Source organism: Notothenia rossii (assembly GCF_949606895.1).
Source record: "Notothenia rossii genome assembly, chromosome: 8".
NCBI classification, from domain to species: Eukaryota; Metazoa; Chordata; class Actinopteri; order Perciformes; family Nototheniidae; genus Notothenia; species Notothenia rossii.
In genome coordinates, this window is record NC_136906.1 from 26263703 (window position 1) to 26276914 (window position 13212).

Below are 13212 nucleotides of genomic sequence, written 5' to 3' on the forward strand. Positions count from 1 at the left end.
CAGTGTAGGAGCCGTGACGTCATCTTCAATGCGAAACACAAAACCAACATCAGCCGCTAGCTGTTAGCCCTCAGTGCTCACAGCTCCTCATATCTGTTCAGAAACTAGACAAAAGTACAAACCACAGACTGTCTGTGTCATGGCGAATACAGTCGCTGGTTTATTTATGTCTGTATAGGCCGTTGTTATGAGTGTGGACGGTCGGAGCATATACTGCGTTAGCTTAGCCAATCTCCATTTAGAAAGCATTTAAAAAGGTTTTTTCGCATGCCGTCTGTCTACAGACTTGTCAAAGCATTAATTCATGGTTTTTACTAACCGGTATCAGTATGTTGTTACTTCGGCATCATTTTGAAACGTGTATTACAATTAAATCACGGTACAAATATGTTCATTTTATTGTAGTTGCCAGCGATTCACTCACTAGTTTAGCATACTCAGCCCGGTTTGGCCCGGAAAGAACCTCGATTTTGGAGAGCCAGAAAACTGTGAAAAAGTACCCGCTAGCCGGAACTACGCCTAGTGGAAATGCAACCAAAAACGGGCACAGCACGGCACGCTTAAACCGCGCTCCGCGCTGTAGTGGAAATGCGCCATAAGTGGCCGAACAATTACATCAGAGCCGGCCAGCTAACCAATCAGAGCAGACTGGGCTCTGGTTTTAGACAGAGGGTGAAAAGAGGAGCTGCTGCACTGGCAGTATGAGAAAAATAAAGAGCTTTTTTCACATTAAAGCATGTAAACATGTCACAGTAGAGGCCGAAAGTACAAATATGAACCTGAAATTTGGATAATAGGGCCCCTTTAAACACACAAAAGTGCTGCCAATAAGAGAGTTTATTCTGAATTTATATATTTTTTCCCTCAACTATCTATGCTTCGATGCCTCTGAATCAGATCTCTGTCCAAATCTCCTGGCTCTTCAGCAAGTTATGGTGGCTTTACTCCCTGAGTGATGAGTGAATTGCTTCAGATGTCTGCAAAGTACAAGACAAGGAACTCTTTCAGCACAACTTTGTGTTTCTTAGTTAACTTCTGTATCAGTGGGCATACCTTGGAGAGCGACACGGAGCAAAAAGGGAAACATGGTGAAGTCTGAATAAGAGGAGCGTTGTCCCACAAGTCATTGCTGCATTCAGTTTGATGTTTTTTATCCCTTTGCCCTTTGTGTGTCATCTGAAAGACAACGCCTGATACAGACACACTCCTACTTAAGATTATCATTTGAGAACAATGTAATGTAAGCCATGCAGTAAGGAACATTGTTTTTTACTTTACACTACAGCAATCTCTGTTACGATCTCAAAGTGATCTGTTACAAAGAATGGAAAATAAACACTTGAAACAAATACATAATGGCATTTGAAATGTTGTGATTCAATCGGAAACATATGTGAAATGTAGTTATTTTGATTGTCAAATGGCATTTTTGTTTCACTATGGTTTTGTATTCACATAAAAGTAAACTTAAGAAGCTTCCCATTGCCCATGAGTGGCAATCCATTGTTGGTGGATTTAAGAGGTGGTAACTAAGCACATTGTTAAAAAGCTCTATTTTGACTTGTTCAAATGATCACTTGAACAGTCATTGAGGTCACATAGAAGATTATAGGAGACAGATAACTTCAGGTTTGTATTGCTCATGTAAAATCTTACATTTAGATGTGTTATTTAGCTTGTAATTGATGTACAAAGGTACAAAGGTGTGTGTGTGTGTGTGTGTGTGTGTGTGTGTGTGTGTGTGTGTGTGTGTGTGTGTGTGTGTGTGTGTGTGTGTGTGTGTGTGTGTGTGTGTGTGTGTGTGTGTGTGTGTGTGTGTGTGTGTGTGTGTGTGTGTGTGTGTGTGTGTGTGTGTGTGTGTGTGTGTGTGTGTGTGTGTGTGTGTGTGTGTGTGTGTGTTTTGGGATCTATGCCTTTAAATGTGTGAAGCCTGTTTTTATCTCGTTCGCTTGAGTTCTGTATTCATATTTCAATGTTTGTGTTTGATGCCACAAATTCCCGCAATCCAAGTAGAGTTTTCTCAAAGTTTTTTCAACTAAAAAAAAGTGTTTGATAACTTACTTTTATGGATAATTTATTTATGTTTCTGATCTGTTTTAAAGCGAGAACTCAGTAGGGTTAGCTACTCAATAGGCTGACTCTTGATATCTGTACAGCGCGTACTGATCTTAACCAAAAAAGTTACAGATTACCACATCGCTTTCAGGTTGCTACTACCTACCTACCTAAGCATTGGGTTTTAATCCAAAATATTGCCAAATAGTCCTCTGCCATTGTGTTATCAGTACTCACCCTGTATTTTTAGCCTGAAGCTATTTGTTTTGCTTTTTGCGTAATGCTTTTGCAATATGCAATGTGTGTATTGCAGGTGTGCTGTGGTTGTCGGTGGTGTCCGAGGTCCTCTATATCCTGCTGCTGGTGGTTGGCTTCAGTCTGATGTGCCTCGAGCTTTTCCACTCAAACAACGTCATCGACGGACTTAAACTCAACGCCTTCGCCGCCGTCTTCACCGTGCTGTCGGGTAAGATGGGACGCCTGAAAAGACATGCGAAACCTCTTAACCTTTTATGGCCGTTCCTCCGGGGAAGTAGTGCACATCGTATTATTTGAACACATTCAGACATGAGGATAAGTAGTTGGAGATTTGTCAGAGGTCGCCCATGGTCAGAGGTTATCCCCTGGAAGCTGTCGCTGTGTAGGATTGTAGGATTTCTTCCCCCAACTCATGTTAAACCTCTTATACAAGAAGTTGGCTCCATTTCAACCATGTTGCAAACGGCTATCCTTTTTCTCACATTAAAGCACATTTACAGGCACTATAACTAAAACATGATAAACACTACATCATTAATTAAGTGTGTGAAGTGATTTTTTTTCACAACAAGCGAAACAATTATCTTAACCTCAATGTAAAGGTTATGTTAATTTAGGTTCATATTTTTATTTTGTGCCTCTACTGTGACATGTTCAAAAAGCTCTTTATTTTTTTTACCTGTTTTCACCCATGAAAGTGTGCAGGAGAGCAACTCTCTCAACTTTGGGATTTTAGCCTTTGCAGACCATTCATATGCACAAAAACCAATACAACACTACAGGAAAGGGAAACCATATAGCATAATGATATAGTACTTTTTCTTGAGTTACAAAGTGGACAATAAGCATGTTTTAAAATGATGCTAAAGTAGTTGTCACAATGGTAAAAAGTGAAGCCTAGTGGTGTTGGCCAAGCATGATGACGTCAACCTGCTTTTTAAATATAATTTTGGAAATACATTTTTTTGACGGGTAGTATCAAAGCTACAATGAATACTGTAAAACATCCAGTAAAGCAGAAGACCCATGTACCCTTACTGGCATGTGACACACACACGAGTCAAGGTCGAGAAGAAAATATTTGTACACACACACACACACACGCACACACACACACACACACACACACACACACACACACACACACACACACACACACACACACACACACACACACACACACACACACACACACACACACACACACACACACACACACACACACACACACACACACACACACACACAAAGAAAGATTGTGATTTTCATTCATTTCTCTCATTTCCTCCTTTGCATTTATGGCTTTCTTGATTTACTGTATGATTATGAGCGATTGTTACCCTATCTCTAATTGATTGGGTGTCTCATGTTAAATCAATTGGTGCCGTATAATGACTAATTATGATACTTTACATGTGTTCTGATTTATTACTGATAATATGTTGAGCTGCAAATAGCAAAAGTGATTTACTGTTGTTCGGTTAATTGTAATTATCCAGGCAGATTATCTTTTTGTTATGTAAGAAATAGGAAACACACTGAGGGTGTACAGCAGCATTAGTTTAAAGTGTTGAAAGGGAGGGGCTAATAATGTAATCCCTGATGTTGGTGCAAGAGGAGAGTGGATAGGGTTATTAAAAAATCTGTCGGGTTCTTCCTCTGGGGAGCATTTACCAATTACTGTGATCTAGACATTCTGATCTGTGGCAAATTATACTTAGTTTAAACAAACCATGACTTACTAAACTAATGTCCCAAACCAGAATCAGAATCCGGCTATTTTAACATTTTGATCCAACCCTCAAATATTTGTAGGTTTTCATTACTCTTTGGCCTGTCTATGTGTGTGTAAAAGACTAATAAACCTGCATCACATAAAAGAGGCCAACATAAATATTTCATATTTAGGACAGTGAAAGAGTTATTAGTTTTAAACCCAAGTTATTTCTTGTTATCCTGAAGGGAACATGGGTAATGAACCAAATTGCAATGCATCACATCATATAGCTTACTTTAATTTAACAGAAAGAACCACTGTTTTATATATGGACTTATTTATTGAACCATTGTGATAACAGGTTGACTGCTTTTACGTAGCAACTGCTCAGACAAGTCAAGCCTCAATGTCTCAGGTTAATGTTTGAATATTTACACTTCTGTGTGCGTTTGTGTTGCAGGTCTCTTGGGTATGGTGGCCCACATGATGTACACTCAGGTGTTTCAGATCACAGTCAGTCTGGGTCCAGAGGATTGGAGGCCTCACAGCTGGGACTACGGCTGGTCCTTCTGGTCAGTACACACACACACACACACACACACATGCATGTTTATAGAATAGCTCAGGACTTGTGAACAAAACATGACAAATTTCGACATGCCTGGATCAGACAGACACACACACACACACACACACACACACACACACACACACACACACACACACACACACACACACACACACACACACACACACACACACACATACACACATACACACACACACACACACACACACACACACACACACACACACACACACACACATCATAAGTATACCTCTAATTTGGATCAAACCTGTGGTGTTAGAAGAATGAACAATGGTGTCTGATTACAGCCTGGTCTCTTTGACATAAGGGCCAGCTGTGGTACTTAGGGGTGACTGGGGTGCAGGGTCTTGATGATCTACCAATCAAGGAGCCTACAGTTTGATCCCACCCCCTGCAGTTAACATTTCACAGTTTCCTTGAGCAAGATATCTTACCCTAAAATAGGCATTACTACATTATTAAAGTGCATGTAAGTCTCTTTGGATAAAAGTTTCAGCTATATAATATGTAATGTAAGGTGTTTGAAGACAATAGTACGATATTAAAGTAAACTAAAAAAAAGTTTCTTAATTACAGAAGTATTATCGGCAAAATGTACTTTAAATATCAAAAGTAAACATATTCCAAAAAAAAATGGGATTATTATTATAGAATACAGTATTATTCTTTGATTCTGATTTCATAAAATAATACTTTTAAGTTGAATTTTGGCTTTATAGAGACAATTTTAATTACTTACTGAATTATATCATCAGTATGTGTTTTTGTAATGTAAAGATTTAACTGAATGTTTAACAAATGTAACGAAGTATACAATATTTCCCTCAGAAATGTAATGAACTAGAAGTATAAAGTTACATAAAATTGAAATACACAAAAATGGTGTACCTGACTACATGTACTTGTAGTAACATCTATAACTGTACTACACACAAAGTAATTCTGCTTCAATTAACTTAACAGCACATCATACATTACACAAAAAGTGGATTAACTTGACCCGTTATCCATCTAATCTTGATCGAGTACAGTTTATTCGTATGGATACGTACTTTTATTGGACACAGGGTTACCACCCCTCCATGCAGTCAATCATAAATCATCTCTCCAGGATGGGGCTGCAGGTGTTGTACTGCAGGAGTGTGTGGAGCAACACAGGGAGTGTGTGGAGGAACACAGGGACTCCATGGCTGGTGTTTCTGGGATAATTAGCCAGACACCATGACCTCCACTGCTCTCTGCTGGAAGGTAAACCAGACCTGCAGCTGCTGTGTGAGCTCACTGCTGCATCAAGGACAGAGCACTTTAGAGAAGAGCACCGAGTGTTTGAAGGGTCTGTGTCCACAAAGAGTCTTTGAGTCCTTTCTCCTCACTGAAAACAATAGAAGAAAGATGCTGGTGGTCAGTAAAAGAGGCTATGTGGAAATAAGCCATAGGGGCCAATCATCCGCACTGTGTTTAAAGCTGAACTACAAAGTTAATTCTTACTTTGGTAAACTCAATATTTGAAAATATTGGTGGTGAAATAGTTTTACTGTGATGCAGCCTTTGTAAACTACGCCCCAAAACTGTGGAACACGTTACCCAACAATATTAGGGAAGCCAATACGTTAAACATTTTTAAAAGGCAAAGCATTTTACTGACTTCAGACTATTATAATGCACTATTTCTCTCTGATTGACATTGCACTATTTCTCTATGTTTTATTCCCCATGTTTTTATGTTTAATTATTTTATCCCACTTTATGCTTTGCTCCTGCTGCTTGTGTTACACTGATTTATGTCTTATTTTGTTACTGATGTAAAGCACTTTGAACTGCAATCCCCTGTATTAAAGGTGCTATACAAATAAAGTTATTATTATTATTATTATTATTACTGCTATTTACACTTTCGTCTAAACTAGGGCTGCAACTACCCATTATTTACTGTTTTTGTAACGCTGAAAATCACAATAACAACTGCATAGATCTAAACATGATATCTTTTTTGATATGTCAAAAACTCCAAAAATATTATTTTGCAAAGATATATGACCAAAACTGGCAGGAAATACTCTCATTGAATAGGCATACTGTATATCTGAGAATACCGGAATTCTTCCACTATTTCTACATATACAATGAGTTGCCACTTTCCCCCGTCCTTTTTGGTTAATAGATGAACCAACTTATCGTTTCAGATCTTCACGTATATCTTCATGGTTTATTGCACTTATTCTAAGTTGCTTTGGATAAAAAAGTCTAAATTAAATGTTATGTGAAACACTCTTGTCTTGTCTATTAAGTGGATGTTGATTTCAGAAAAAAATAATGTTTACATCTTAAATTTACATCTTTAAAACCATGACCTGGCTTGTCATTGTTTGATGATCATAAGTTAGTAGTCTTCTGAAAGCAGACGTGTCTCTGTCCCTCCAGCATGGCCTGGGGTTCCTTCACCTGCTGCATGGCTGCCTCCGTCACCACGCTCAACTCCTATACCAAGACGGTGATCGAGTTCAGGCACAAACGCAAGCTGTTCGAGCAGGGCCTGCGCGAGGAGCAGAACTTCCTGGACCAGGAGGCCTTCCACTACTTTCGGGACCGCTCCATGCAGTCCATCTCCAGCACGGTGGAGGTCTACCCTGGCCACAGCGGAGCCAGAGGCGGGCTCATAGTCGGGGGGCCGTGTCCAGGGCCGGGACCAGGGCTGGGTTCTGGTCCAGGACGGGGCCAGAGAGCCACGTCAGCCTCCATAGACCTGGGGGAGAACACAGACTCGCTGGGGGAGGAGCAGTGCTGAGTATCGGGGGGGAAAAGCTTATTTTGGTTCGAACTGTCCGGGTGTTCTGCCACCGAACACAAAAGCAAAGCATACCTTATTAGATGAATACGATTAACTTGACAAGAAGGGACAGAGTAGTTGTAATAACTAACTTTAGAGAGGTGTGTTCTTTATATATTAAATGAGAATTAATATAAAGTGTGAAAAACAGAGGTGTGGGAATTAGGATACTTCTCAGATGGAAAGTTCTCCAGCATATCTCAAGGAGTTATGTGTAGAACAAAAGCACAGCGGCCCTTATTCCCTTTCATATAAGTTTTAACAAAATAATTGTTTTAAAGAATATTAGACAAATATGTACTTATTATATGAAATGCAAATCACCATTAAGTGTGAGAAACATTTTGAGAGATTTTTTACTTTCAGATCTGGGAATTAAGATTCTCTGTGGACGTAAAACAGGTGTTTCAGTATATTTCAAGGTGCTATGTGTAGTATTTTATAGGATATGATAATACTTTATTGGCAGATAATGTGTAAATGTTTCTTGTATTATAGCAGCTTAAATTTGAAATATTAACAAGGACAAATATTTACAACAAGAAACAAGGGAACAGACATTTATTCTCACTATGATATTAACCATTTTGATGAACTAAAGAGGGCATTTGTAACTCTGGCGAAAAGCAGGAATAAAATGGATGCTAGTTACAGTATAAACGTTATAATGTGAAGTTACACAGGAATATCTAACATTAGCCCCTCTAAGCTAGTGCTATGTTATATTTGTTCTAAAGCTACATTTGAAGGTAGAAAGATGACATTAGATGATAGTCTTGGTGAATATCTTGCATAAGAGAGAAATCAAAAATTGCGATGAGGTGTAATGCATGCAGGTAGAACTAATGGGAGCTGTAGTTTTTGAATGCTGACAGATTGAATGTTGTAACTTTGTTAGCTACTCGACTGAAGTTTTACACTCTGGATATTGTCTCTCATTCTCCCTTTGGCTTTCCGGAGCAAAGAGGGACTGATTAAAAGGAAGAAGCATGATCTGTTAAAACACAAAATACTACACATAGCACTTTAAAACAGGTCTTGTCCAGGCCATGCCCTATTTAGGTCGTAAACTGTGAATACTAATGTTGATTAAGTGTTATTGATGTTTGTGGAAACGGATTCCTCAGTCATTTTGCTGTCCTCTAATAATGCACTGTATGAGTGCAGGTGTGAATATTTGCCTACAACTATGTTAGGTGAGTTAGGTTTAGACAATACAACTACCGGGAAAAAGATCATGGTTTGGTGTGCTACGTCATTTAGGTTTAAGGATGAAAACTTAAGTAATCCATTTATTCTATCTGACATCCTCTACAGTGTATATGCAGACTGCCGTAAAGTATCATTACAAACTGAATTGTGAAACTTGATTTTTGACCAGAATGACCAACAAGTGTCATATTTAAATGTTCTGCACACTTTTAAGTAGGTTTCTTATTAGGTGCCACACTTCAACTTGACTGCCTTTGTGTTGAGGAGAACTCTAATTTAGCAAAACATGTTTGGACTTCAAACCATAAATCCCTCTCTCTTCCATATTTGGCATTTTCCCCTAACACCTCTACCGCTTCTGCGAAATTCGTTTTTTTTTGTCAGCTCATTTTTATGATGGCAGGACTTGAAGCTCTGCCGTGTGAAGTTCTTTTTCGGTGACATTTTTGTTAATTAGACTGTCCCCGCAAATGGAGCAATTTGAGGGCATCGAGCATGTTAATGATCAAAAAGTACGAGTGTGCACCTGCTCATGAACAGGTGGGATTTATCAGGCTGAAACAGGCAATTTATGACAGGGTTTGGGAGAGCTTAATGAATGTGACTTTGAACACTAAGACTGAGATGTTTGGGAAAATAATCTTTGAAAAAGTTTCTCGTATAAGTCTAATTGTATTTGTTTATACTGTCTTTATATATTCAGAAGTATTTAAAGGGGCCCCGATATGCCATTTGGGGTTTAACCTTTCCTGTAGTGTGTTATAAAAAATGTTGAGCATGTAAATGGTCTGTTAAGGCAAATTTCCCAAAGTTCTCTCCAGAAAAAGTTCCCCCCACCTCACAATCCCCCCTTTAACATGAGTAGTTTACAGATATTTAGGGGCTTTGGGCAGATATTGACACAATGCATTCATAAAAAAAATATTAGAGCATAAAGCTAATTATAAAGGCTTTCAGTCATGCACAAACTTTATTCTTTCCCATATTTCATGGAAAGGGACAGTTCTGTGTGTTGGCAGGGCTTTGGGTTGTACTTTTTTTATTTGGGGCCAAACACATGATTGACAACTCCATCACCCGGAGGTCAGAGGTCAACCCTCTCAGGAAGCTAATGTGCTCCTACGGAATAGTGTCCTTGGGGAAGCTGCTGCAGGGAAGCTTTGACCTCCGACCTCTGAAAATTGACTGCATAAATGTGCTGTATGTAAGTCTCAAGGGGATGTGCACTGTATCGAGAAAATAACTCAAAATAGTAACCCGGAGCTAAAGTTCTCTAAAAGAAAAAGCAGACATTAAGTGGCTGTGTTAGCGGCCAAAATCGATACATGACAGGTAAACAAACACTTCTGTTCAAATATGAAGTGAGTATTCAAAAGATTATCTTGGATTTTCATCCCTTTAGTCCCTACACAACCAAAACTGTGATTTGGACACATATCGTTATTTATTTTAAGAGTTATAAAAATATATATAAAATAATATAAAGTGTACATTGACATATTGATATATATATATATATATATATATATATATATATATATATATATATATATATATATATATATATACAGATGATTGTATTTCCAGATGGGAAAATAGCAAAAGTAGACAAACTAAACACATCATTTATTTTCGAAATAAAATAATAAGGATATTGTCATTGTTGAATATCATTTTATATCTTTAGTCTAAAACATTCGTTTCACGACAGGAAATGTTACGATTCAGAAAATACCTATGTGCACAACATCTACAGTTTACAGGGACAAACCTGTTAAAACACAACTAACTTGTATTTTATATATTATTCATCCAAAATCCCCCAAAAATATGTGATTCTAATCTAAAAGACTAAAAAAGTCTGATCCATACATTTACAAGAAATGGGTAATATTCCATGACATTTCATGTAAGGTAAAAATCTTCACATTTTTATGAGAAAAGTTTAGTAAGAAAATCTGGTTTCTCTTTCTAGATTTAAGTTACAAATAACCCCCCCGAACAAACATCAGATCAAACATATATTTTTTGTCAGGTAATACGGATTAACTTTGCAAGATGGAATCAAACTCATACATTTCTCGCAAATGACTTTATAATCTCAGAGAATATTCAAGTTGCTTTCTTGTATATTTGTGTACCACTTGAATTTATATATATATTTATTTGATTTTGATGCATTTACAAAACAAAGTAATATATATTAGACCTGATAAATAATCTCAATTCACAAGCACAGATGAATGTCTGGGATCGTTGTGATGTTGAGAGTCAGCTATTTCAATTTTCAGTGAGACATGAGACTTTATGCTGGATGAAAAAACTCTTTCTTCTCCTGCTGCGCTCACTACAGTTTCTCCCCACAGTGCGATGCTCGGCCTGGGAATCTGTGTGTTATGTAAGGCATGGCAGATTGTAAACAGCAGGGATTGAATTGGCTGAGGGTTGCAGAAGTGAAGTTTATGTCTAATTCCCTGCCTGTCTGTAAACTGCTTGATTGTTGCAGGTCATAAAGCCTCTCTGTACACAGATGTAAACATGCTGCTGACGACTGGAAATCTGTTGAATGTATTTATTTACATATATTTATCTATGTATTACACATCCTGTATCCTGTCTTTTTTCCAACCGGATCAGAAAATATATATATACATATATATTTCCCCCAAAACATCAAATTAAGTATTCTATTAATTATATTAAATGTATTTATATTAATTATAAATGCCTCAATCTTTGAAAATGTGCACCCCAGTGACAATCATTAGGATACGTTAGCTTACATTTTCTTAGAAAAAGCCACACAACCTTCATTTATAAGACCAAAGTAAACAATAATATCTTAATATTTCAATATGATTAACTATATGTTAGCTAACTTTACATTTAGCAGGAACAAATGTGTGCTAACATAATGATTTTTCAAACATTGGCTGAAATGGTAAGGCTGTTGTTGTTGTTGTACAGAACATTAGCAGTAAGCAAACAATAGCTACCATTAGCAAACTCATGAGGTTAGTAAAGGTTGTATAGGGCTTAACATTACTATACCTTATATCAGAAGCATGGACTTGTGTAATGTTTAATATACGCTCAGCAGGTCACATTATTTATGAACAATAAGCGGCAAAATACTATACGGCATCAAATCAAACAGTGGGATGTAAATGCTTTTATTCATGAGTAAGTGCAATAAACACTGATTTATCAGCATGGCTCCCAGTGCTGGAGATGGGTCGCAGCCTGGTTGGTGGTTACGGTAAATGTTTATAGGAATACTGATATGCATTTCCAAAGCACAATATCAATAAACATGATTAGAACCTTAAAGGGAAATTACAGTATCTTTAAACTTGGGCTGAGTCCTATATTGGTGTCTACTATGACTTTTTACTAAATCGCACATACAGCATCATGCTGCCACACTAGACTAGAGCACCAAATGTGGGTTAATCCGCCGCTGTTACGAATTTCAGACACAATGCAGTTGGACTCAAATGAACGACTCCAGGAGACAGAGGTAAAGTATAACAAAATACTTTAATTTCAAAAGTGTCAGGACGCTCACAAGGAGGATAAGTAAACCAACGCAAAAAGCAACACTTAATGAGGTGAGAAAATACAACCAAAAAATAATTTTCCAAAAAAGTATCTACAAAGATTCTCTCAGTATGAGGAACAAAACTTACTAAGACTAGAACTCAGGAACATGGAACAGGCTTGATGCATGAAAAAAACTGCTTATACGCTGGCTACTGACAGAAGGACAGGACAAGACGAACTGGCACTAGACAAGGAGAGACTGGAGTATTTAAACACGAGGTAACTGGGAACAGGTGGAAACCATCAGGGGCGGGGCAGACGAAGGCACAAAAACTCTCACACAAAATGGCGGAGAGTCAAGGGATCTGAAATGAGACACAAGAGGTAGGCCTAAGTACCAAAATAAAACATCAAGTGGAAGACAAGACTAGACGTGTGACAAGATAACTTGACAAATCCCTGACATGACTTGTCAATACAAAACATAAAACATGACTAACCATTAAACTTGAGTATAAGTAAAGAGAAACATGCTAACACTTACTGTACATATTTAACGAGACACAACAGCCGCTGTTTGTATTACAGAAAAAAACCGGTGGCCAGCTTTCATCAAGGAAATGCCTGATCCTTTTTTAACATTAAACTAACTGACTTTTAATAGTAGATTTCATTGGACATGAGCTACAAGTAACTATACTATCGATAACTAATGCAGTGGAACAAATAAAGTAATGAGGGAAATGTTATTTCCCAAAAATCTCAAGAAATGCAACAGCATGCTTTAAATGCTCATTTGTATGGGTTATAAAATCAAAATGAGCACTGCCTGTTACCTGAACTTTACACATTTGCAGCGAGCAGAGATGAATGGACCTCCATGCTGACCTGCAGTTATGGATTCCTTTCCCTCCCATCTTTCTCACAGATGTGTCAGCTGGACCGACTTTGATCCATAATATATCAACTTGCAGACGTGATGTATGGACT

At 37.9% G+C, this 13212-nt stretch overlaps 1 protein-coding gene across 1 annotated transcript in view; it reads left to right on the forward strand.

Annotated features, from left to right (window-relative positions):
- Positions 1-11365, forward strand: part of gsg1l (gsg1-like) — a 39158-nt gene extending 27793 nt beyond the window's left edge. Inside the window, exons 3-5 of the mRNA XM_079644604.1 lie at positions 2369-2521; positions 4491-4602; positions 7062-11365. Coding sequence (XP_079500730.1) covers positions 2369-2521; positions 4491-4602; positions 7062-7425 — 629 coding nt within the window. The 3' untranslated portion in view covers positions 7426-11365. The remainder of the gene's footprint in view (positions 1-2368; positions 2522-4490; positions 4603-7061) is intronic.
- The last annotated feature ends 1847 nt before the right edge of the window (positions 11366-13212 follow it).